Source organism: Notechis scutatus, unplaced genomic scaffold, assembly GCF_049901735.1.
Source record: "Notechis scutatus isolate UNSWTSFEM ecotype Mainland unplaced genomic scaffold, rNotScu1.2 NSCUCTG25, whole genome shotgun sequence".
Lineage (NCBI taxonomy): Eukaryota > Metazoa > Chordata > Lepidosauria > Squamata > Elapidae > Notechis > Notechis scutatus.
Genome location: NW_028263111.1, coordinates 149,366 through 177,353, shown reverse-complemented (window position 1 = coordinate 177,353; position 27,988 = coordinate 149,366). Strand labels below are relative to the sequence as shown.

The following is a 27,988-nucleotide window of genomic DNA, read 5'->3' as shown; positions in this document are numbered from 1 at the left end:
GACATTTCTACAGAACATAATAAACTTATGTTTATAGTTATATAACAGTCCAGTAATATTCCAGTAATTATTGCATAGGTCAGAAATCAGATAAATATGGTGTTGCTTTTGTTCCTAATTTTCACAGGTGTAATCCTTAGTATGTAATTCTTACATACCACAGAGTGCATCTCTTTGTTGTATGGGGGCCAACTCTCAATATTATTTTGGGGAGTCCCACTAGGACATGCTGAAAAGCACTGCAGAAAGAATTCAATAATTGCTTTGGTCCTAGACTTGATTCTGAATTCTGAAAGAACTATGGATGAGATTGAGGCCCTCCAAACTAACTCTGAAGTTAGTTTTATCAAGCTTAAAGCAGTCCGCAGCCCATCTAACTAACTATTTTTATTTCTTTCAGTTTTAAATAACATAAGTTGTCAAACAGAGGCAAACAAAGCATATAAACCAATAACAATTTGCAATCAATAATTAAATGTTATGGTCCTAAGAAACAATTTCATTGTCACTTCCCTATTTTTATCATGAGATGTTCCTTAGTGTTTAGATCAGGTCTAAGGATGATAATGTAGCACTTGAGGAGGAAGATGCAGCCCAGCAGTCCAGCACCAGAGGCCAAGATGGAAAAGACCTGCACGGCCACCATGTATTTCCCTTTGGTGCTCAGGTAGGTGGGAAGGAAGGAAACCCAGACACTGCAGAAGACCAGCATGCTGAAAGTGATCAGTTTGGCTTCATTGAAGGCCCCAGGCAGGTTCCTGGCCAAGAAAGCCACTATGAAGCAAATGATAGCAAGGAAACCCATGTAGGCGAGGACAATATAAAACATGGTAACAGAGCCTTCGTTGCATTGAAGGATGATTTTTCCAGGCTGGGAGTGCATGTCAGATTCAGGGAATGGGGGGGAAACTCCCAGCCACATGACACAAATGAAAATTTGGACACCAGAACAAGAAAGGATGGTAGTGTTGGCCAAGGTCTTTCCTAACCATCTTCTCATCTTGTTTCCTGGTTTTGAGGCCAGGAAAGCCAGCACCACCATGATTGTTTTGGCCAACACAGAAGACACAGCTACTGAGAAGACAATGCTGAACATTGTTTGCCGGAGAAAACAAGTGGCTTTCCTTGGCTGGCCAATGAAAAGAAAGGAGGACAGAAAACAAAGCAAGAGGGAGATCAGGAGGATGTAGGAGAGGTCCCGGTTGTTGGCTTTGACAATGGGAGTTTCTAGATGTTTAATGAATATGATTAAAACAAAGCCTGTGGTTAGGAACAAGAGTAGGGCAAAGCAGACGAGGATGATGCCCAGAGGTTCTTCATAGGACAGGAAGGTTATTCTTTTGGGGATACATTGGACTCGGTTCTTGGTTGGACATTGTTCTTCTGGGCACTTTGTGCATTTTTCAGTATCTGAGAAAAAAAATATTTTTTGTTATAGTCTTTCAAATTTCAAGAAAACTTTGAATGAGATGTGATATTGAGAGACAGGAAAGCATCATTAATGGTACATTCTTAGACTCCAGCAAAAAGATCCCCAAATATGTACAAACAAAAACAACTAAATAAAATTAAACAATAAAAAAAAAGAACAAGAAAATAAAATTAAAAGAAGAAATATCTGGTGCCACAAACTCCTTTGTCAACTTTAAAGCAAAAGTTTGTTGATTGCAACTATTGCTGCTTTTCAGTTGCCACAAAGAGAGGGGGGGAGGGAGAGCTACCTGTGGAATGCCCGTTCCAGACTGCAACAAGAAACTGTCCCATGGGAACTCCTGGGAGAAGCAGCAAGTCTCCAGAAGTTTAAGAGGATGGGGACTATAGAATTTCAGGGTAGAGTGGAGTAGGAGCTGCAGCAGAAAAGGTAGGCTTCTGAGGAATCATAAAGTGGCAATGTTTTAGGGAACAGACCTTTTTTCATGCCAAAGCATTCTAAGTGTGGTCATCATAGATTTTTATAAAGTGGTACTAATACTTCATGTGATTTTGATTCTATGCCTCTGTTTATACACAACCAAGGATTGTGTTAGCTTTTTTTTTTTTTGCTGCTGCCACATAGTCATGTGGCAATCTTGTTCCACTACCTCCCTTCTCTGACTTAACAAACCAGGTTCTTTTTTTATTTCTTTATTTACTTACTTGTTTATTTATTAAATTTTTGTCAGGTGATAAAATTTGTGTAATGTGGTTAGATCCTGTATCCTGTTGGTGGGTGGGTTTTCAATTCAATGTGTGGAGTGTGAAGGATGTGCATTTGTGTTTATTTTCATGGTCATGATGTGCACTGAAGATGGTGTTTGATTTCATTGTACGAGGTGCAATGACAATAAAGTAAACTAAACTTAGCATTTAGTTCTCGTTGTTTTAATTTTTAATTTGTGATTTAATTGTGTACCGTCAAAAGTCACTTTGTGCGAAATAGACAATCATATAAATGTGATCAATAAATTTGAAAAGAAAGAGCTTTAAAGAAGATTAGTTGGTGAAGGAATTCAAGAAGAGGAACTGAGTCTGTTATCTGCCAAGTCTTTTTATCCAATAAAAATAGGAAGATGAAGCAATATATTTCCATCCTTTCTAGATTTGGCAACAATTTTAAAGAGATAATGAAATAGACATTGGTATCTATTCGTAGATTGGTCTTTTATTAGTTCTCCTTTCCCCCCCCTTCTTTTTGTTCATTTTAATCCCAGCACTGTGTGTTAGTATTTTTTTCCTTTCAGAACCACAACCATATTCATTTTTGGTTGGTATTATAACAGTTTTTATCTCAATATTTAACAATGCAAATTGAAAAGATAAGAAAAGGTGGGAAGTAACTATGCACTTGATGGTTTTATGACGAGTGCACTGTTTGGTTTTTATTTGTTCTTTGAACCCAACTTCTCCCCCTTCATTGTTTCAGATATTTAGATATTTCAGCTTATAAGAGTTTATGATCTTAATAAAGAGTAATTGTTTAAATGTATGATTGATGTATCTTTTGGCCTGTAGTGTAAGGTTGATTTGGATGAGCAAAGTGCATTGATCTAATATCATATCTCAAGTTACAAGGAATTTGTTAGTGTTTGGGGATAAACCCCTAGCAGAGTATGCAGCAGCAGTCAAGCCAGGCAGCCAAATGAGAGAGGAAGGGTTTTAGAGTATACACACACTGAACACAAACACTGTTTGTAGTTTAAATAGTTTTTAATCCAGTTAGAGTTTAAGCATTGTCAATCAGTCCGTATGTCTTTCACAATATATCCATTCAGTAAGACTCACTAACTCAGTCCAGATAATAGTCCTTACTATATCTTTATCAGCCGATAAAGATATCTTCTCCTCCTCCGATGCCTTTCTCCAGAGGATAATGCTGGATATTCAGTAGGACGATCAAACAGTAGACAGTCGCAGTAAAACAGTAATAAACAGTTGTATCCAGCAGTAAACGGCAGTAAACAGTAAACAGCAAACGGTAAACAGTAAAACAGTAGGCAGTAAGTAGCAAGCTTTCTCCTGCTTCCTCTTATTGCAGTTTCTAACCGCACCCTTAATTGGCTAATTACATGCAGTGTGGTGCTTAAAGTTACAAACACTTAAACTATGATACCTTAGTTTATATATTTATCCACCCAAACCTTGTTGGGTATCAATGTTATACCTAACATTCTCCCCTTTTGGGTGATATAAATATATAATACCTTTACAATCTAACCCCATAGTTTTCACAACTCTCCTGGTGCTTCCTGGCACCTTGGGCTTTTGTAAAATTATCAGCTACATTGTCCTCCGACATACAGTACTCCAGCTGTATCATTTTACTTCTCACAGATTGTCTAACGTTTTGGTACCTTAAATCTGTATGCTTGCTCCTAGTTTTGACTGCAATATTTGTGGCCATTTGAATTGCTGCCTGATTATCTTCATGTATAATTATAGGATAATTCACAGTTATGCCTATATCATTCATCATTTGCTTATACATAATCAATTCTGTACATAATAGCGATAAACAGGAGAATTCTGCCTCCATAGTTGACAAACTTATATGCTGTTGTCTTATTGACTTCCAACCTATTAATGTCTTACCCAGCATTATGGCTGTTCCTGAAGTCGACTTTCTTGTGTCTCTTTCTGATGCAAAACTAGCATCAGCATAAGCACTCAGAATGAGATCACCTTTTGGCTCTAGATACAATGAATAATTCATTGTCTTTTTAAGATATCTTAATATTCTTTTAGCTGCAATCCAGTGTCTTTCACTTGGTGCAGAATTGAAACGAGCTAACTGATTCACACTGTACGATATGTCTGGTCTAGACCAATTGCTAATGTAAGACAAACTACCAATTAATGATTGATAAATTACCTTATCAAACCCCGGGCTTTGTGCATCAGTGTTGCTAAACTCCTGACTCATTGGAGTCTTAGCCGGCTTACAAAGCTCCATTTTATAATCTATTAGCAATTTGCATATTATATCTTCCTGAGATATCTTAAAACCCTTCTGTGTTTTCTGTATATTTAAACCGAGATATTTTTTTATCTCCCCTAATTGCTTAATCTTTATTTTCTTTCCTAATGATGCTATTATTTTATTGGCCTCATCATTAGTTTCAGTAATCAATGCAATATCATCAGTGAACAACAATAATAATGATATTTTCCCATTTGTCTCCCTCTTAAATAGACATGGATCGGCTAACCCAGCTCTGAATCCTATATTGTTTAGTTCCTTTACAATATACTGGTTCCATTCATAGCCTGATTGTTTAAGACCATAGAGGCTTTTTTTAAACAACCAACAATCATTATTATCTATTATTTCACTTTTAATTCCAACAGGTTTTTTCATATATATAGTGTGTCTTAATGGGCGTGCAAGTAAGCGGTTTCCACATCTAGGTGGTTAATTATATATTTTTGCTAGCTGCCCACACTAAAGCTGCCCTCAAGGTTGCGGCCTTAAGACTAGGTGCAAACACCTCATCATAGTCATTGGCATTCTGTCTAAAACCTTGGGCTACTAATCGTGCCTTATGGATTATATTTCCATCTTTATCAGATTTTACCTTAAAGATCCATTTGCAGCCAATGGACTTCATATCTACAGGTAATCTCGCATTCTCATATACTTTCATATTCCTTAATGAGTTCAGTTCCTTATTCATTGCTGCATACCAACTTTCCTTATCCTTAGTAGGATACATTTTTATTTCATCTACAGTACATGGAACTTTATTAATCTGGCACACTGTGTTAGCCTGGTACCTATCAGGCGGTCTAGATATTCATGTAGTTCTTCTGGGAATTACAGGGCTTGCAGGGGGACTTTTTTGAACTACTACCTGTTCATCTTCCTCATCCTGCTCAGCTATTGGATCTATTTCTTCCTTTATTTCTCTCTTTACTTTATTCTTAAAGTTACAGGGATAACTAATGGGATTTCTATAGGATTCAATAATTACTTCTTTATTGGTGTCCTGTTCTAACTTCTCCCATCCTACGTGCTCTAGAAATTGGGCACTAGCACTACATAATACCTTAGATGTGCCTTTCTCCCAAAAACTATATGCCCTATGGTTTGCCTGGTAACCAACGAAGAAAAATCGTTTAGCTCTATGTTGCCCTTTATGCCTGAGTTGTGTAGGGATATGCACCCATGCTGGTGTACCAAATGTTTGCAGGTAACTTAGGTCAGGTTTCCTGCCTTGCCACTTGGTGAATGGTATTTCACCTGTCGTTGTGTTAACAACGTTGTTCAATATGTTATTAGCACACATTGTAGCCTCCCCCCACAAAGAATCAGGTAATCCAGAATCAGTTAACATTGTTCTAACCATTGCCTGTAGGGTTTGGCCTCTTCTCTCTATGAATGCGTTGTGTTCTGGCCTGTATGGTGCAGACTTTTTGTGCTCTATTCCAGCTACCTTTAGTCTGTTCTGGAATTTGTTGTTAACAAATTCCGTACCATTATCTGTCACCAGGGTTATCAGTTGCCGTTTAGTCTTTCTTTCTGCAAATTTAAGCCAGTTGAAAAAATGTTGATATGTTTCAGTTTTGCTCTTCATTAAGTAGCAAAACCCATATCTAGAATGGTGGTCCATAATGCTCAGTATATATCGAGCACCCCCCATACTGGGTTTCTTTGGACCTATGATGTCTGCAAATATCACTTCTAAAGGTTCTTTGGTTTTGAAACCATTTAGCCTATTTGCAGGCAATACTTTGCTCTTATCTTCACAGCAAACATTACAACGCAAATATTTATCACAAGGTTTTAACCTTATTCCATCAGATAACTCTACTGTACGTTTTAGCATTTTAAAATTTACATGCCCCAAACGCCTATGCAATAAATGGATACATTCATTATGAGGCTTTATATTGTTAAATACAGTCTGTTCCTCCCCTTTCTTACTATCATCTAAGACGTATAACGTTCCATTTAAAGCTGCAGTTACCCTTTTTTTATCCTTCTCAATTATGCTTTTATCCTTCTCAATTATTATTTTTAAATGTAATTACATAACCTAGTTTGACTAATACCCTTACAGAAAGCAAGTTGAACTTTAGTTGCAGTACATACAACATTTTTATATCCTGATTTATGTTGGACAATGTGCAGTACCTTCTCCTTTCGCTTTCAGGTTCCAGCCATTAGCAAGTGATATATGTTGAGAGCTTGTAGACATTTTTACAAATTTTGTCTTATCTCTCGTGATGCAGTGGGATGCACCACTGTCCACCACCCATAAATCATTCTTCACATCACAGTTGCTAAACATGGTTAGTTCAAAGGCTTTCTTGGGCTTTTTACATTCTGGCTTTTTCCTTTTGCAGAAACTTGCCAAATGTCCTCTTCCTCCACAATTAAAACACTTTTTAATTGTGTATGCCGTCGAAGATAAATTCTCTTCTTCCGGTGCTTTCCTTTACTAAGCTGGTTTCTATCAAGCTTTGAAGATAATTTCTCTTCTTTCTTAGATTTATCTTCTCTCAGCTGGTCACGTTCACACCTTCTTCTGGCTTCTTCTAGTAGCCTGCCTGTAATCTCGGTTAATGAGAGGCTATCCTTAGGCAATACTTCCAACGAAGTCACATAGTCATCATAGCTTTGATCTAATGAAGATAATATAATGTATACTTGTTGCAGCTCATTAAAGATAAGCTCTTTTTCTTGTAATTCTTGAAAAATGCTCTTCATACAGTTTAAATGAGCTAACATGTCTCCATTCCTTTGAAGATGTGTTCAAACAGCTTCCGTGTAAGATTTATATGTGCTCCTACACTGTCCCGAACATATATCTTCCTGAGGTTCTCCCAGCAGTTTGCAGCATTTTCTTCTCCACGAATATGGACAAGCTGCTGGTCACAGAGAGTCAGTCCTATGATGCATAAAGCCTGCTCATTCTTCCGTTTATAGTCTTGTAACTTTTGGTTATCCTCTTCATCATCAGGATCCCAGCTACTCACATCTGGTGGGTTTGTTATTATGTCCCACAAACCTTCTCTACGTAGAAGTAAACTACATTTCATTGACCATGAAACATAGTTTGTTCCATCCAGCCTGGATATCAGAGACAGATGTGGTAGATTTACTTGTGCCATTACTCTTCAGATATATGACTATTTTAAACTAATAAAAACAGTTTGTTTTTACAGTAATGTGCAACTCACACCAACTCTCACTGCTATATCCTGGTTAGTTATACTGTGCAGCTGGGCCCATAACCAGTGTTAGTGTTTGGGGATAAACCCCTAGCAGAGTATGCAGCAGCAGTCAAGCCAGGCAGCCAAATGAGAGAGGAAGGGTTTTAGAGTATACACACACTGAACACAAACACTGTTTGTAGTTTAAATAGTTTTTAATCCAGTTAGAGTTTAAGCATTGTCAATCAGTCCGTATGTCTTTCACAATATATCCATTCAGTAAGACTCACTAAATCAGTCCAGATAATAGTCCTTACTATATCTTTATCAGCCGATAAAGATATCTTCTCCTCCTCCAATGCCTTTCTCCAGAGGATAATGCTGGATATTCAGTAGGACGATCAAACAGTAGACAGTCGCAGTAAAACAGTAATAAACAGTTGTATCCAGCAGTAAACGGCAGTAAACAGTAAACAGCAAACGGTAAACAGTAAAACAGTAGGCAGTAAGTAGCAAGCTTTCTCCTGCTTCCTCTTATTGCAGTTTCTAACCGCACCCTTAATTGGCTAATTACATGCAGTGTGGTGCTTAAAGTTACAAACACTTAAACTATGATACCTTAGTTTATATATTTATCCACCCAAACCTTGTTGGGTATCAATGTTATACCTAACAGAATTCATATATTTCTAAGAAAGATAAATATGGAACGACTCATCCAAACTGGCAAAATATAAAAAAAAGAGATTTCCTACCCAATACATTACATCCTTCTTCCTAACTCATCCTTTGAGATCTTTTTCTTTTGCCTCCCATTAGGGAAGAAATTGGACACCATGGAAATTAAAAACAAAACCATCAAACGTATATGACTCTTTAAGATGTATATTGATCAGAGTGCTTTGGATGAATTCAGAAGGTTTCCCTATGGTGTTACCAACCTTCCTGAGTTGAGATGGTCCCCTCTGGACAAGGAACACAATCATAGCAGCAAACTGGTTCTCCTTCTCGAGCTTTCTTGACAAATCCTGGCTGACATTTTTCCACACATTTGGACTGAGGCAGAGACTGGAAAGAAAAAGAAAAATGCCAAAGGAAAGAGGTTAATCTCACCATTTATGTAACATGGAGGTAGACAGAAACATTAGCCAAGTAATCTCTGGGCTTCAGATAGAAAAATATGAAAACCCTGACAACTTCCAAATGATTGCAGGAATACAATTGCAGGCGGATGCCTCATTTAGTTCCTCCTTTTTCTTGGGGCCTTTCTACTTAATAAAGTCTGGAGGGATGAAATGAGAAAAAAATTAAACATCAAGTCACATTTAGTTCCTCCTCATAGTGTAATTCACATGCATTCCTCCATTCTTCATATATGCATGATTTTAAAATAAGATATCCACTTATTTTAAATTTGAGACTAAACTTTATTGTAAAAGATTTATTACATTTCTATTCCATTTGTGAACTTTATAAAGATTAACTGACTAATTAAATGATTGATTGATGTATATTTTATACATCAATGCATTTATTTAAAATTGTATTTATTTTTAATTTATTTAAAATACCACATTTTTTGGAGTATAAGATGCTCCAAACTATAAGACCCACCTACCTTTGGGGAGGAAAACAAGAAAAAAAATCTGCCTCTGCCTCCCAGCAATTTGCCTCCTTGCAGCAAACAGCTTCAGCACAGCCTGATTAGCATAAGCAGCTGATTGTCGGTTGGATCGGCCTCCATACAATCAGTTGTTTCAGGCTGCAGGGATTGACATAGCCTATTGCTGTCTCCGCGTGCCCCATTTTTGAGCCATTCCAAGTGGCAGGAATCAGAATGGGCAGAAAATGTAGCACATGGAGGCTTAAAAAGTGTGTCTTATACTCCAAAAAATGCAGTAAATTAAAACTGTGATTAAAAAAGAAACGTCTGATTGGAAAGATGTAGAATGGTTTCTTCTGGATTGCAAAACTCCTTTTTGAAAACAGTTCAAAATGATCTCCTAGTTAAGATACAAAGGAAAAATTCTTTACAAATAAAGGCTGTCAACCTTAAACATGATGTTCCTCATCTGTATATTTATTTGATCAATTTATACGGCTGCCATGCTGGTTAATTAAAAGTAAAACTGACTAATTTCTAAAATTATAGTGAGGTGAGATGGAGGTGAAAATGTGTCCATCAAAAAGGGTGAGTCAGGGATCTTCCAATGCACCACGTGGGTCATGAGTGAGAGCTCTGTGTGGGAAACTGATATACAACCCAAGGTATCCAATACAAGGTACCCGATACAATTAGGTGACACAAGCTAACAGGGAAATGCACACCTGTATTCATTATAAGTTTGGAGACTACCAGAGTGGCTTAAGATAGTTAACAATCCAAAAAAACATTTGCATGCAAGGCAATGGTAGGATTCAAACAAATTTACTACTGGTTCTGTGGGCGTGGCTTGGTGGGCATGGCATGGCTTGGTAGGTGTGGTGTGGCTTGGTGGGCATGGCAGGGGAAGGAAAAGTCTCCCTTCCCTTCCCACTCCTGGGGAAGGTAAAATCTCCCTTCTCTTCCCATTCCTGGGAAGATTACTGGAAAATCCCATTTCCTCCCCACCCCACTAACCTGCTTTCCAGCTCCGTTCTCTTGTGCAGGGCAACAAAAGAAGACCCAGCCAATCAGCTGGGACTCGGGAGGCAGAGAATAGATGGGGCAGGGCCAGTCAGAGGTGGTATTTGCTGGTTTTCTGAACTATTCAAATTTTCCACTACCAATTCTCCAGAACTGATCAGAACCTGCTGAATACCAGCTCTGATGCAAGGGATTTTCAGATGAAGAGCACTCTTAAAAGCCAATGCCAAAATCTAAGTAACATTTCCCTTGAAATTGTTCTTTATTACTTCTGATATCAGGATTTTCTTTGCACTAAAGTTGTGTTTCATTACTTCAGTTTTCAGGCCATTATTGTGGTGTGATGGGCAGCAAATAAATTTAATCAATCAATGAATAAATAAGCTCACATCGGACCAGTCATTGTTATATCATGTGAACCAAAAGCCTTGGACCTCCTTGATGGTCCTCCCCAACCACGAGCCTGCAATTTTGGGAGACCCCTGACTCCAATCAGGGCAAGATGAAGTGTCAGGGCTCTAGCATCCACCCCCATTCGAATGGGGCACATTGTCCACTGGGACACATCCAAAGCCAAGTGTCATCAATCATGCTCTCCAGTAATAATCTTGCATGCCAGAAGCTTTGGCCACCTAGCAATTATCTATGAAAGCATTTAAGGAATGTACTACTTCCCCCACTCCCTTTTAGCTGACAACTCTAAAAGACCAGAGAAATATTTGCTTATTAAGGTTATTTCCCACTGGGATCAACAAGACTTCCATCCAATTCTGATTCCATTTCATCAGATTGAGACTAAACTTGAACTCAGGTCCTGATCCACAGAATTGCCTTCACCTTTGATATTTGAAGAGAAGAAATTAGTGAAACTGAAACTAGTAACACCAAAATCCTCAGCACATGAGGCAGTAGTGGGATCCTACCTTAGACACTACTGGTTCAGTGGGAGATCGTGCGCGTACGCGCACCCCTAACATATGCAGCCGTAAAAGCCAATCAGCTGAGAGGGTAAAGAAGTGACCCTCCCACCCTCCCATGCACTTTTCAGTCTTTTATCCTCTCAGCTAATCTTCGGAGGATTGTTTTCTTCCTCTCAGCTAATCCGAGACATTTTTTTTACTACAGGCTAGAGTAAACTGGTCCAAACTGGTAGCATACCACCACTGTTATGATGCCCTCTCTCACCGGGTTTATGGAGATATTAAACTGGATATAAAATGGCAGAGATTTGTGTCCTAAGTAATAATCACTCCAAATCTCATTTTGGAAATAGCTGAATCAGGTTATAACAGTATTCTGCATTAAAGCATCTCTTGGTCATTAAATCTGAAAACTCCCTATCTGTCTAAGAAAATTATAGATGTTTTACTCCACACATTCAATTCCCAGTCAAGGTTACCCACCCTTTTGACTAGAATTAGCCCACTTGAAATGGATTTTAAGTCTTTGGCCGGGGGGGGGGGGGTTGTATCAATATTTTCCTCACCTTGTTCAGCAACTTTAGCTGTGACAAAACATCTTGGTTGATTATAATTCTCTGCCTTTCAAAACTCCCCAATTCCTTGTTGATGGGATCCTCCTTGGGCAGAAACACCCTACTAATGATCCGCAGATCTGCTGCTATGTCTCCATATTGGTCCAAATACACTTTCAACAAAGAAAGATTGTACAATTCATTCTTCTTTAAATATGGATGGAACTAGAGTGGAAACATTGAGGAATTTCAAGAAATCTTGTTTTCTTACCTCACATCCTCTTTTTACATTTTAATCTTTCTTCTACAGTTGTTTAGCTTGCAAATATTGCGAGTTGGGAGAACAAGTGTTGCCATTGCCTTCAAAGCTCAAGAACAAAGGTTTAGTAATAATTCTCAATTGTGTGTGTGTGTGTGTGTGTGTGTGTGTGTGTGTGTGTGTGTATGACGTGGGAAAATACCCGAAGAAAGCTGAATACCATACATGTAAGTACCCACAAAAACTTAACAAAACATATATATGTTTTCACGGGTACTTACATGTATGGTATTCAGCTTTGTCCGGGTATTTTCCCACGTCATTATAATCTCATCTGCCATCATCAGGCTTGTGTATTGTGTTCGTCTGTGAGTCAGACTTTCACAGCCGTTTCTATTTTAAACTTGGTGCTAGCCTACGCTGTGCCAGAATGTTTTTTTCTTCATCCTGATTGGTAGGGAGTCTTGGTCTGTGTTTATTGGCCTTGGAGTCTGCTGTGAAATGCTTGATTAGTGTTTCTAATATCTTCTGTCTGTTTTTTAGCTTTTTTAGTCTTGATTGGCTGGCAACATTGCGTTTCCTGTATTGGAAGCTTTTAGTGTGGCTTGGCTCCGAGTAAACAGACGGCTATCATTTATTAGGAAGCTAGGTTTCATCTGGTTGCCTGGTTGGGGTGTGTTTGAACTGGAGGTATCAGGGGGAGTCTGTTTGTGCCCAGGTGTTTGCCTGGCTTGTGGTGTTGAGATTTTTTTGTTTGAGAGTGCAGGCTTCCAGATAATTGACAGTCTGGTGGAGTCATCTCTTCTATTCATGCTTTCAGGTCTTTTTTCAATCTCTATGGCTTCTCTGATAATTCTGTAGCTGGGGTTTTCTTTAGTGGCTAGGGTTTTGGTGCCATTGAAGTCGATGCTATGACCTGTGGCTTTCATGTTAGTTTCTGATTAGGGCTAATTCTGTTCTTTTCAGGATCCTTTCAGTGGCTGAAGTTTTGGAATGGAATTTGAGTTGGAAGCATATGGGGAACACATTTTTGTCTCGACAATTGAGTAGGAATGTGAGATCACACAAGATGGTGGCTCTTCGGAGTTTGAGTTTCTCATAGGTCCTGGTTAGCCAGAAGGTTTCCTCCCCCTAGAGGTACAATATTTGTTTTCATAGATTTTCACAGGGACAGGTATATAGGTCTAGGTGTATTCGGGTCTTTTCCCGTGTAAGATTAAGAGTATCTTGGTGCCGTTTTGGCGAGGTCCCACTCGCCATCCTCAGACTGGTGCTGGCTGGATCTTATCTTTGGGGTTTCTTAGGATTCCAAAGAAACACTATCACCAATCTAATCCAAAAAGAGATACCCCAAAAAAACCAAGACACAGAACAAGACAACGGTATCGCACTCCTCCCCTACATCAAAGGCACCACAGACAAAATCAGCAAAATTCTCCACAAACACAATATCAGGACAGCCTTCGGCACCGACCAAAAAATAGCCAACATCCTAAGAAACCCCAAAGACAAGATCCAGCTAGAAAACCAAGGAGTTTATGAAATACCATGCAACAATTGCCCAGCAACATACATTGGACAAATCAACAGGAGAATAAATGCACGCATCGCAGAACACAAAAACACAATCAGAAGAGAGGAAAATACTTCCTCCCTCTTCCAGCACCTTAAAGCCACAGGACATGAAATTAATTTCAAAGGAACCAAATTAATATCCAACACTGAACATTCCAGCAAGAGAATAATCAGGGAAGCCATTGAGATAGAAAAACAACTCCATAACATGAATAGACGGGACGATACCTCCTGCTTACCAGACATCTGGAAGCTTGCCCTCACCAACAAATGAGTCCCAGCCACGAAAACCAGCCAACCAGCCCAGCACACCAGCCATCCCCCAGTATTTAGAGAGAGACAGCAGCTCCGATCACACTCTGCTTGCACTGACACAAAGCTGAAAGCACCTGCCTGAGGATGGCGAGTGGGACCTCGCCGAAACATCGCCAAGATACTCTTAATCTTACATGGGAAAAGACCCGAACACACCTAGACCTATGTACATGTATATGTATATGTATATGTATAAGTATGGTATTCAGCTTTGTTCGGGTATTTTCCCACGTCATTATAGTTGTGCTTTTAAAATTGTAGCAACGTTTCAGCAGAATCTCATCTGCCATCATCAGGCTTCTGTATTGTGTTCATCTGTGAGTCAGACTTTTACAGTTGTTACAGAGATTTCAATAGAGATTGAAAAAAGACCTGAAAGTATGAATAGAAGAGATGATTCCACCAGACTGTCAATTATTTGGAAGCCTGCACTCACAAACAAAAAAATATCCACACCACAAGCCAGGCAAACACCTGGGCACAAACAGATCCCCCCGGATACCTTCAGCTCAAACACACCCCAACCAGGCACCCTGATGAAACCTAGCTTCCTAACAAATGATAGCCGTCCATTTACTCGGAGCCAATCTGCACTAAAGGCCTCCAATAAAGGAACACAAAGTTGCCAGCCAATCAAGACACAAAAACAGCCACAAAACAGACAGAAGATATTAGAAACACCAATCAAGAAGAACACCGCTAACTCCAAGACCAATAAACACAGACCAAGACTCCCAACCAATCAGGATAAAGAAAAAATCATTCGGGCACAGCAATAGGCTGCCCCAAATTCAAATCTGAAACCACTGTAAAAGTCTGACTCACAGATGAACACTATACAGAAGCCTGATGATGGCAGATGAGATTCTGCCGAAACGTTGCTACAACTTTAAAAGCACAACTACTATGACGTGGGAAAATACCCGAGCTAAGCTGAATGCCATACATGTAAGTACCCGCAAAAACTTAAGAAAACACACACACACACACACACAAAACTTATAGTTCTTTTTTTATGTATGGCATTCAGCTAGTTCGGTATTTTCCACGTAGTTGTGCTTAGTTAGCACTCTCAGCAGAATCTCATCTGCCACATCAGGCTTTCAAGTTCATCTGTGAGTCAGACTTTACTGAATCTGAAACCACTGTAAAAGTCTGACTCACAGATGAACACTATACAGAAGCCTGATGATGGCAGATGAGATTCTGCTGAAACGTTGCTACAACTTTAAAAGCACAACTACTATGATGTGGGAAAATACCCGAACAAAGCTGAATGCCATACATGTAAGTACCTGCGAAAACTTAAGAATATATATATATATATATATATATTCATAGATTTTCACGGGTACAGGTATGCAGGTCATGGCGTGTTTGGGTCTTTTTCCATGTAAGATTGAGAGCATCTTGGCAACGTTCAAGCAAAGCGTGATCAGAGCTGACGTCTCCCTATATATATTGGTGGGGATGTTGGCTGTGTTTTTATTTCTTGATTGGTTGATGGAGTTGATGTTTGCCGATTGGCTGGCTTTTCATAAGAACATGTGTGGATCTGTGTCTATCAGCCTCCTGTGTTTTAGTGACCTGGGTAATGGGCTGTGTGATGACCTTCTGAGTTTTATTGTTTTGACCTCCTGGGTCTTGTGCTGTAATCTCCTGGGTTTTAATGACATCGTAAATCACTGAATCTCATAAATCACCAAACCGGTAGTTAACCCTGTTGGATCCCACCCTTGCTTGTTGGGACCCCATACCTGCCATGGATGCAGCCTCTGAGCCCCCAAACTCTCTTCTCCCTTCTTTCTTCCCCTCTTGGAATTGGACACAGAATGTAATGTGTGGGCCAGAATCTTAATGACACTGTACGTAATGCGGTCATTTTTGATCTGCTTCCTATTCTTTTTCTCTTGGGTTTCCAGTGGTGCTTTCTGGGTGCATCTTCTCCGGCCTTTGACAGAAAAGACGTGTTTTGAAATAGCACAATGAAAATACTCATCTTGATATTCAGTTTCCACAAAGAAAACAGCTTTATAGGCATCATCTTTTTGCCCACTTTTTTTCCACTTAGAAGGAAAGCTCCAAATACTATGGACGTACTTGTAATGCCTGTTTTCTTTTATTGAATATCCTCCAACCACTGTAACGATCCAGACTTTCCCTTGAATAGGTTCTGGTAAATGCCTAAGTGTTAAATGGAAGGGAAGAATTCTGTCAAAAATGGACTCAAATTCTATGAAATGAACAAAGACATTGACTTGTTTCCACATAGAGAGGGCATTCCTGAGGGCTGCTGTATTTCCAGTCACTGAGAATTGTTGTGATATAACAACACAAATTGCATTCCTCACAAGCATAGGGGTAAAAGTTCTCATGAAATTTTCTCCCTTCTCTGTGTCTGGAGCAAAGAGACCAATCAAAGTCCATCCAAAATGGAGGAGCAGTTGGACAATTGCTGGGTAGTGAAACCCTTCTTTGGGGAGCATTGGATGGAAAAAAGGGAATCGACTTTTATCACTCAGAGCCTCTGAAGCAGTTTTCTCACTGATCTGAAAAAATCAACAAAGAGTGCTGTGTTATATTTGGGGTCCTACCAAGTCCCAATTTCTAGCTTTCAATGAATCCAACTTTTTTTTCATGCGCATATTAGAACAGTTTCTTCTTGATTAGTCATTAGGCCATATCATTTTTTTAAGTTCTTTTTTCTCTATTTGAAAAAAGACAGAGAGATTGCAGTACCTATGTCAATTGTACATTCAAGAATGTTTTAGTTGAGATGTGTTTGTTCTAAGCATTTGAGATTCTTACAGTTTCCATATCATTAATTTTATTAAAAAAATACATGTCCTAATTTTATAAATTGTAAATAAATCCCAATTCAGCTCTCAGGGGAGCAGTTGGAAGACTACTCTACTCATTGCAGAATACCTTATGCCACCAGACTTGAAATTCTAGATCTAGAAATCTAGATCTAGAAATCTAGAAACAATCGAAGTATAGTATATAAAATCATACATTGCAATGTCCTACCTGTCAATGAATACTTCAGCTTCAACCATAACAATATAAGAGCAAACACTACATACAAACTCAAGGTTAATCGCATCAAACTTGATTGCAGGAAATACGGCTTCAGCAACAGAGTGGTCAATGTCTGGAATACTCTACCTGACTTCGTGGTTTCTTCCCCACACCCCAAAAACTTTAACTTTAGGCTTTCTACTATTGACCTCACCCCTTTCCTCATGAAAAGAACTTTTCAAGAGCTACATAAAAAAGAACTGATATTTTCAGAACTGCATCAAGTTTACATCCTTCTTTCCTCATTGGATGAAAGTTATGATGATTACGTATATTCACTGGAAGTCCTGACCAAAGATAAACTGACATTGACTGACATAACTGAAAGATTGTTAGAAGAAGCAAGAAGACGGCTGGATAGGGACCAACTGAGGAAGAAACAACCACAAGAAGGGGATTTGTCTTCAACTACCTATACTGTTAGGAAATGTTTTTCTTGTGGGGCGAGGGGACATATAGCTGGATTCTGTAAGAAAGGAAAACAACAGAATACTAGTAAACACCAGAAGGCCAAGAAGACTGTTAGTTTAGCTATGTCTAGCAATTCAAGTGTAAACCATGATTTGTGGGTTGTTGATAGTGGAGCATCGCAGTGCATTACTAAAGATAGAGAGAGGTTTGTAAAGATGTCTACGAGTAAGCAACGTGTATCATTGGCAAATGGATGGAAGATTAAAGCATCAGGTGAAGGTACTGCATATTGTTCTTGTATAAACGATCATTTAACTATGTTATATGTACCTAAACTGAAATTTAATTTGTTATGAGTAATGGCTTTAGTTAATATTGATTATGTAGTAACCTTTAGGGGAGATAACTGTACAATAGAGAAAGAGGGTAAAAGTGTTACTGCTATATTAGAGAATGATTTATATGTAATACATGATGACCAGTTGAAGATGGCTAACTCAGTTTATAAGAATGTTAAGCCACATGATGAATGTATACATTTACTGCATAGACGTCTAGGGCACATTAATTTCAAAATGCTCAAACTGTCATATTGTCAGAAGGAGTAAAATTGAAACCCTGTAGTAAGTACTTAAACTGTAATGCCTGTAGCCAGGAGCAAAGTAAGGTTACTGCAGCAAACAGACTAAATGGATTTAAGACCAAAGAACCTTTAGAGCAGGCTTGTTCAACCCATGGCCTGCGGGCCGCATGCGGCCCAGGTCGCCTTGTAATGCGGACCAGTGCCCACCCCAACCTTCTGGCAAGAGCCAGCGAGGAGGAGGAGGAGAGGCGGGCACGAGGTGGGGCGAGGCAAGCACCACGCCAAGGAGCAACAGAAAAGGCCTTTGCTGCTTCTGCCCCCGCCGCCGCCCCCCCCGCCACCACCGTTGGTGCTGCTGCTTCTGCCCCCGCCACCGCTTCTGCCCCCGCCACCGCTTCTGCCGCTGCCGCCGCCCCCCACCACCACTGCTGCTTCTGCCCCCGCTGCCGCCGCCGCTGCTTCTACCGCCGCTTCTGCCGCCGCCCGCCCCTGCCACCGCCGCTGCTACTTCTGCCGCCGCCGCCCCACCACCCCGCCGCCGCCGCTGCTGCTTCTGCCCCTGCCGCTGCTGCTTCTGCCACCACTGCGGCCCTTCCTCCCCGCCGCCGACGCTGCCGCTTCTGCCCCCGCTGCCGCTTCTTCCCCTGCCGCCGCCGCTTCTGCTGCCGTCGCTGCCGCTTCTGCCCCCACCACCGCCACCGCTTCTGCCCCCACCGCCGCCGCCGCCGCTTCTGCCGCCACATTATTTTATAATAATTTATTGTATGTGCGGCCCAAACCAAATTTTCATCTTCTAATGTGGCCCAGGGAAGGTGAAAGGTTGGACACCCCTGCTTTAGAGGTTGTGTTTGCTGACATAATTGGTCCTAAGAAACCAAGTTTAGGAGGTGCCTGCTATATTTTGAGTATTATGGACCATTACGCACGATACGGTTTCTCCTATCTTGTGAAAAACAAAACAGAAACATTCCAACATTTCTTTCACTGGATAAAGTTTACTGAGAGAAAAATGAAAAGTAAAGTAATTACTTTACTTACTGATAATGGGACTGAGTTTGTTAACAAAAGATTCCAAAATATGTTGAAATTGGCTGGTGTTATGCACCTTACAGACCACAACATAACTTGTTTGTAGAACGAAGAGGGCAAACGTTACAAGCCATGGCTCGTACTATGTTATCTGATTCAGGTTTACCTGAAATTCTGTGGGGTGAAGCCATAATGTGTAGTAATCATGTTTTAAACAATGTAGTTAATACAACAACTGGTGAATTGCCATTCACTCGTTGGTATGGCAGAAAACCAAATTTAAGTTACCTACACACATTTGGAGGTCCGGCATGGGTGCATATTCCCTCACAAGTAAGACTGAAAGGGCGACATAGAGCTAAGAAATTATTTTTTGTTGGTTATTAGACCAACCATAGACCGTTTAGATTTTGGGATCAATGCATAGCTCATGTATATTGTAGTGCTAGTGGAAAATTTCTCAAGCACGTTGGGTGGGATAAACTGGAACAGGAATCCAGTAATGATATCATTATTGATACCCAAATAGTCCCTAAAGATAAAATCAGTAATCCATGAATAGCCATTAAAGAGGAAGCACAGGAGGAGGTAGTAGAACAGGCACAGGAGGAGGTAGAAGAACAGGAGCAGGTGCCACAGGAAAGTCCACCACTAAGCCCTGTATTACCAAGACGTTCAACCCAAGTAACACGACCACCTGATAGATATCAGGCTAGTGTTGTATGCCAAGTTAATACAGTTCCAAGTAATTATAGTGAAGTAAAACTGTATCCTGCTAAGGATCAGGCTGCTTGGCAGAAAGCAATGGATAAGGAACTGGAATCATTAAAAAAAACTGGAGGTATACGAAAATGTTAAGTTACTACCAGGTAAACATGCCATAGGATGTAAATGGATTTATAAATTGAAGACAGGTGTGGATGAGACTGTTACCCATAAAGCCAGGTTAGTAGCACAAGGGTTTAATCAGACAGCAAATTACTATGATGAGGTGTTTGCACCTAGTCTGAAGGCTACTACATTAAGGGCAGCATTAGTGTGGGCAGCTAAGGAGAAATACATTGTAAATCATTTGGATGTAGGGATGGCATATCTGCATGCACCGTTGCAACACACTATATATTTAAAGAAACCTTTAGGTATCAAAACTGATAATACAACTGATTGCTGGAGATTGAAAAAGAGACTTTATGGCTTAAAGTAATCAGGATATGAGTGGAACCAATGTATAGTTAAAGAATTAACTAAGATAGGCTTTGTAGCTGGCATGGCTGATCCATGTTTGTTTAAAAGAGAAAGTAATGGTATGATTTCATTGTTGCTATTGTTTACTGATGACATAGCATTAATCACCAAAACTGAAAAAGAAGCTACTAAAATAATTTCACTATTAGAAAAGAAATTTAAAATAAAACAATTAGGAGAAATCAAACAATATCTTGGTTTAAAGATAGATAGAACTAGGAGATGATACAAGACCTCACAGGCAGATAAAATTAACCAATTACTAAAAAGATTTAAGATGGAACTTTGTAAGCCGGCTAAAACACCGATGAGCCAGCAGTTTAGCCATAGTGATGTTCAAAGTCCTATTTTTGATAAGAACATTTATCAGTCCTTGATTGGTAGTTTATCTTATCTCAGTAATTGGTCAAGGCCAGATATTGCATACAGTGTTAATCAATTAGCGAGATTAATCGTGCTGAGCAGATTTAAAGGCACTCGCAAGCTGCTCAAAGTGTGTTAAGATATCTGAAACAAACAATGCACTATGCATTTTATTTGGAGCCTAAAGATGAACTGAGTTTAACTGCATAAGCTGATGCAAGTTTTGCTACAGACATAAATACATGAAAATCTACATTGGGTACTGTAATATTATTGGGAAAAGCATTGATTGGATGGAGGTCTATTAGACAGAAACGTCTAAGTTTGTCAACAATGGAGGCTGAATTCTCATGTTTATCTTTATTACGGACAGATTTAGTTTTGTATAAGCAATTATTAATTGATATGGGAATTGATGTAACAGATCCTATTGTTGTTTATGAAGATAACCAATCAGCAATACAGATGACTTCAAATATTGATGTTAAGACAAGAACGAAACACAGAGATTTAAGATATTTAAATGTGAGACAATGTGTGCAAAGTAAAATGATTAAGCTAGAATAATGTATGTCAGAAAACAATATAGCAGATCATTTTACAAAGGCCCAAGGCTCTATAAAGCATAAGGCTAGCTGTGAAGATTATGGACTTAGAATGTAAGGTTGTATATATTGTCCTACCCAAAAGGGGAGGATGTTAGGAATGTAAGTAACCTAACAGCTATTTGGGATGGAAATATATAAACGAGGATAGACATTTTAATACTGTCTCTTTAAGAGAATCCTAAAAGTGTAATTCTCTAACGGCCATAAGATGGTGCCAAAAAGCTGGGTTGTTTAGTCTTAGACTCAGAAGTCTCAGAAGAGAGTGTGAGTGAATCTCTGTTTTCTTCTGTTGGAGAATATTGCCGTTCTTCCTAATTGATTGATATTCCTGGATTTGATGGAAGTCTGATACTGAACTGTTTTCGACACTGGACTTTGTTATTGGATTATCCCTGGACTAAAAACTGACTGATCTTACCTGTGAATGATTTTGGACTGCTTATTTTGAACTTTGTTTAAAACCTTTATTGGAAGTAAAAACCAACATTTACTGTACAGTGTAGCTGTGTGTATTATTCAAACACTACTCTCAAAAACGTCTCCCTGTATGCACTCATTCCCCTAATGGGGAATTACCTCAACACTATAAATTAAATCCAAAATTTCAGCTCAGTATAAGTACATGGTGGTAATATTGGGCTTTTGTACTTTAATATTTCAGGCTAAGGAGGCTGCATAGATATGATTTTTAAAAAATTCTTATAACAGTGTGTTCACTTGTACCTTTGGTCTAAATGACCTCTTTTAATGTTGAAGGAAAAAAGATCTAGTCACTGAGAGAAATACACCCAGGTAAGGAAAGGTGTGAACTTGCTCTATCAGTTCATCAGACTTCAGAGGATAATTAGGACTGCAGAAAAAACAATTACTACCAACCTGCCTTCCATGGAGGACCTGTATACTGCATGAGTCAAAAAGAGGGCTGTGAAAATATTTACACACCCACACATCCTGGACATAAACTGTTTTAACTCCTTCCCTCAAAATGACTCTATAGAGCACTGCACTCCAGAACAACCAGACACAATAATGGTTTCCCCCCGAAAGCCATCACTCTACTAAACAAATAATTCCCTCAACACTGTCCAACTATTTACAAAAGCTACAGTACTATTACTGTTAGTCTTCTCATCACTCCTTATCACCTATCACCTCCCATGTATGACTGCATGACTGTAACTTTGTTGCTTGTATGCTTATGATTTATATTGACTGTTTCCCAGTATGATTTGATTGCTTATTGTACCCTTTGACTATCATTAAGTGTTCTAACTGATGATTCTTGGCTCTTGACAAATGTATCTTTTCTTTTATGTACACTAAGAGCATTTGCAACAAGACAATTCCTTGTGTGTCCAATCAGACTTGGCCAATAAAAGAATTCTATTCTATTCTGTTCTATTCTATTATATTCTGTTCTGTTCTGTTCTGTTCTATTCTATTCCTATTCCTATTCCTATTCCTATTCTCTTTCTTTTCTTCTTCCTCTTCCTCTTCCTCTTCCTTTTCCTCTTCCTCTATTCTATTCTATTCTATTCTATTCTATTCTATTCTATTCTATTCTATTCTATTCTATTCTATTCTATTCTATTCTATTCTATTCTATTCATCTTCGAATAGCCCTATATGGCAATATGTCATTTCTCAAAGACCAGAAATTTTGACATTGACTTATCAGTAATCAGATAATTCTTATAAGAGTCTAGTTTTCTTAACAATACATGAAACTCAAATGTACATGGGCAGCATACTTTTCTTACCATTTGGTAATGATCAGTCCTGCCTCTCATGGCTCCATTCATCCTAAAAGGGGGGTCCCCAACCTATGGGCCACGACCCACTAGTGGGCCATGAGGGGTTTGTAATTGGGTCATGAAAATGGCCGGTAAGTGCATATGTGCACACACTCATCCTCACGTGTGTGAGTAAAGGGAAAGCATATGCACACATGCTGTATCCTATCTCTCTATGAACCATCTCCTCTGCCCTCCCAATCTTGAAAGCTGAAAACATTGGGGAACTCAATGTTCCCCTAAACACACTCTCAATCAAATGAATGAAGAACATGGAATAATTGAGATAGAAGGGATTTTTGAGGTCTTCTAGTCCAACTCTCTGCTCACAGAGCAGATCATATACCATTTCAGACAAAATGAAAACCCCCCCCAAAAAAAAAAAAAAAAACCCAAAAACAAAAAAAAAAAAACAATAAAAATTTTTCCACCCCACAAAAAAAAAAAAAAAGAACAACACAAACCACAAAACCCCCCTTCAAAAACAAACACCCCCTCCCAATTCTTTTTTTTTAAACAAACAAAAAAAAAAAAAACCAACCCCCCCCCCCCCCACCCCCAAATTTTTAACAAAAAAAACACCAAAAAAAAAAAAACCCACACCCCAAAAAAAAAAAACAAACCCCCCCCCCACCCCCCCCCACCCCCCCCCCCCCCCCCCCCCCACAAAAAAAAAAAAAAAAAAAAAAAAAAAAAAAAAAAAAAAAAAAAAAAAAAAAAAAAAAAAAAAAAAAAAAAAAAAAAAAAAAAAAAAAAAAAAAAAAAAAAAAAAAAAAAAAAAAAAAAAAAAAAAAAAAAAAAAAAAAACCTTAAAGGTCTTCCAGTCCAACCCTCTGCTGAGGCAGGAAACCCTATATCATTTCAGACAAATGGTTGTCCACTATTTTCTTTAAAAAAAATACCGGTGTTGGAGCATTTACAACTTCTGGAGGCCAGTTATGGGAGAATTCAAGTCAATACAATTGTCAATAGTGGATCGCATCTGCCTAAAGACTGCTGGTTCTTCTACAAGGAATGCACTTTTCATCTACCATTCTCAACTCTCTTCAATGGGAAGCTGGCATGTATTTAAGCCTAGATAGATAGATAGATAGATAGATAGATAGATAGATAGATAGATAGATAGATAGATAGATAGATAGATATAGATATGATATAGAGATAGATAGATATATATATAGATATGTTATAGAGATAGAGATAGATAGAAAGGTAGATAGGTAGATAGAGATAGAGATAGATATGGATATAAACTCAAATAGGCATGGAAGAACCTGCAAATAGAGGGCCCCATCTGTTCGGATATTTTTATATCACTCTCCAGCCATGAAACCTACAATGGATATAGTGAAAAGCAGCTTTTGAATTCTATAATGAAGATATGGTTTAATCTGTCATCAAACACTACACCCCATTCACTTTGCTAGATAGGGGAACACAAAAACAAACCTGTGGAAATTTGTAGGCATCTGCTAAAGTTGACATCTGGATGGAGATGTCTCTGTGAGCTTTATCAACAAGTGCCAAAAGGTTGTCTTTCCTTCCACAGCTGTAGTTGGGAACATTGGCTTCTCCAGTAGACAGCATGTCCAGCAAGGCATCTGAAGTGCCGAGGGTGTTATCATAGTTGTCATGGATGTTGCAGCCAAGTGTGAGATTGTGCGTGGGCTGATAATTTTTATTAAAAACTTCAATATTGAAAATCACACGTAGTATGGATTTCTCTAGATGAGAGGAACTAGTGTAAAACCATGCTTATATTAGTATTAACAGCAGGAGCAGCAACAATAAAATACTTTTTCTCTATTTAATCCATTTTTTCTCCACAAGCTAACTAAATCTTAAGCTATTATTGATCCAAAACCAGAGGCAAATGATAATCACTCATCATCCTTTAATGTTGTGAGTGTGGAGAAGATAGAATGGATATAGTTTTCCAAAAGGGTTATAAATCAGAAATACACCATTATTTGTAGAAGTTTGATTTGAACCTCTCCCAGAAAATAAGACAAAAGAGATAGAGACTGTGGAAATCAAAAGGGTTCAAGAAATTAGTCAGGTCCTGCAATATAAAAATGAGTAAAATAAGATGAAGGAGAAAGAAGAGTGTTAGAGCTGCAAATGGAGGGAATGAAACTCCATCACAATGAATGACTTACAACTGAATCTGCCTAGAAGGAGCCCTGTTGAAAGGTAATGTTGCATGTGCTATTGTTGATAGAGAGATGACTACACCAATGAGAAGATCGCCTGGCTTATAATAGCTCCATGGCTTTTTTCCATCCTGGCTGTCCAAACTCAGTGGGCACTTCATTCTCAGGTTCCCGGAGACCGGCTGGCACATCAGTAGAAGCAAAATCAGAAGCAGGAGGTCCATAATTCCTGGGGCTGAATCAATCTCCTTCCTATATTTAAAGAAGAATTAGCAGAATTCAAAGCACTCTCACAGGATAGAATATCCTCTGGCTTTCCTGATTCAAACAGACAAGATTCATCTGGAAGAGATAAAACGTACATTCAAGAGCACAGCTCCCGCCTGTCCTGTAATTTGAGCCACAAAGGGCGTAACCTGTAGTATTTATCCTTTTATAATGCAAGGTCGCTTCCATGTTGCTTCAGTCTCATGTTTACATCAAAAGCAGACAGTGGAGAAATAGAAGAAGAGGTCTCAAGGCATGTAAGGTGACAATTACAGTGAGAAGAAACTTGTCCTCTTGGGACCCTGAACTTCTTCCATGTAATGAGGAGTAGGCAGAAAAAGGGACTTTGGTGAAAAACCACAGATACACCCGTTGGTGCACTGTCCTGTAGTGGTCATAGTCTTTCCTTTTAGGATATGTGCATAAAGTCATGCTTGGAGCAAGATACTTCAAGAGCCAGGAAAGTGACTTATGCTGTCCTTCAATGGAATCTCTTGCTTCCAGAGATTGCTAGGGAAGGTCATTTAGAGCTGTGGAATTTGGTGCTACTCTCGGTTGGTGACAATTAACTCTAGTGCTGTCTGTGCTCTAATGCCATGGAAGCAATCAGTATCCTTGAACCCAGTCTAATGTTAGAATAACAGTTTAACAGATTTGGAAGAAACTTTATAGGTTTTCTAGTCCAACCCCTTGCTCAAGCAGGAGACCCTATACCATTTCAAGCAAATAGCTGTCCAGTCCATCTGTTGGTGATGCTGTCTATCCCACATTTTTCTAGTTTACCAAGAAGCAGGTTGTGGTGTATTTTTTCAGATACCTTACTGAAATCCCAGAATACCATGTCCACAGCTGATCCACTAATTTAATCACTTTGTCTTTACGACAAAGAGTAGGGCTGTATGGGATTTTCTTTTCAATGAGATCTTCATATATTAATCCTAATTAGGGGCTCATTTTATAATTCTTGTAACTGAAGTGAAATTTCATTTGCCATCTGTTCTAGAAACACCAATTGACAAAGCCAACAATCAGAACCTCTCCTACATTCTCCTGGTCACTCTCCTGCTTTCCATCTTGACCTGTTCCATTCTGCTCATTGGCCGACCAAGGAGACTGACTTGCCTCCTCCAACAAACAGCCTTCAGCATTGTCTTCTCAATTGCCATTTCTTCAGTCTTGGAAAAAACTATCACAGTGGTGTTAGCTTTCTTGGACACAAAACCAGGGAAAAAAATGCAGAGATGGTTGGGGAAGAATTTGGCCAACTCAGTTGTGCTTTCTTGTTCTGGTCTCAAAGTTGTCATCTGCAGCATCTGGTTGGGCACTTTCCCCCCCATTCCCTGACTTTGACATGCACTCCCAACCTAGAGAGGTCATGCTACAATGCAATGAAGGTTCTGTCACCATGTTTTATATTGCCCTTGGATAGATGGACTTTCTGTCTGCTGTCTGCTTCACAGTGGCTTTCCTGGCCAGGAATCTTTCTGGGGCCTTCAACGAAGCCAAGCTGATCTCCTTCAGCATGCTGATCTTCTGCAGTGTCTGGGTATCCTTTGTGCCTTCTACCTGAGCACCAAAGGGAGGTACATGGTAACTGTGCAGGTCTTCTCCATTTTAGCATCCAGTGCTGGATTGCTGGCCTGCATTTTCATCCCTAAATCTGACATTGTCATTTTCAGGTCAGATCTGAATACCAAAGAATATTTGATATTAAAATAATATAGAAAAAAATGACTTTTACCAATCTGTTATTCTTCAAAAATGGCATTTAGTAGTATCAATTTACAGTTTTTGACCATTTAATATTTATTTATTTAAGTTATAGGCTTCCTGGCTTCCCTAAAGGTATCTTACAATCAATAAAAACACGATGAAACATTAAAACATTTGAAGAATAAATAGTATCACTAAAATTGTTTTACAATTGACAACAGGGGAAAGGGAGAAGGAAATACACATATTGAACATATTGTCAACTCATAAAACATTCCTATGTCTGTTTTCAAGTTGCCATAAACAAGGGCGCGGGAATCTGAAGGAGCAGTACAGCAGTAAAACCAGAAGTACATTCCACCATTATCTTAAAAAGGTTGTAGCTAGGCTACCGGATCTTCTGGTTGTGAAAATCCTTTATTAGAGAATGTGATTTATGATACCTGGGCAGTGCTTTATTGGAGAATCTGATTTATGATACACCCGGGGGGAGGGGCAAAACACGGTCACAGGTGACTGTGAATTATGTATGACAGACTTGGCTTCATTTAGGTTAATGACAGCATGTTGCTCCTAATAAATCTTTTGAGGGTTTTTTTGAAGCTTGGCTCGAGGCTCATGATTTAATTAGGGCTATCACCGGAACCCTGACACATATATTCCTCCTATTCCTAAAGCTAATCCTATTCCTATTCTTCCATATTTCTAAACATTCCTAAAACAAAATATGAAGTCTTATTTTTCGTCACAATAATGTGGGTAAAATCTCTTTCCAGATGAATGAGTTTTTCCAGTAAGCCAATGGAGACATAAGGAATGTGGCCTTGCAGTTCCTAGTGACCTGTGGGAAGTTTTATCAGA

At 39.1% G+C, this 27,988-nt stretch overlaps 1 protein-coding gene across 1 annotated transcript in view; it reads right to left on the bottom strand.

Annotated features, from left to right (window-relative positions):
• Positions 1-353: 353 nt before the first annotated feature.
• The window catches only part of LOC113428573 (vomeronasal type-2 receptor 26-like), a 55,818-nt gene continuing 28,183 nt past the window's right edge, over positions 354-27,988 (bottom strand). The window contains exons 5-9 of the mRNA XM_087948610.1: positions 24,444-24,718; positions 15,639-16,430; positions 11,745-11,957; positions 8,574-8,700; positions 354-1,410 (exon numbers count right to left, since the gene is read on the bottom strand). Coding sequence (XP_087804736.1) covers positions 506-1,410; positions 8,574-8,700; positions 11,745-11,957; positions 15,639-16,430; positions 24,444-24,718 — 2,312 coding nt within the window. The 3' untranslated portion in view covers positions 354-505. The remainder of the gene's footprint in view (positions 1,411-8,573; positions 8,701-11,744; positions 11,958-15,638; positions 16,431-24,443; positions 24,719-27,988) is intronic.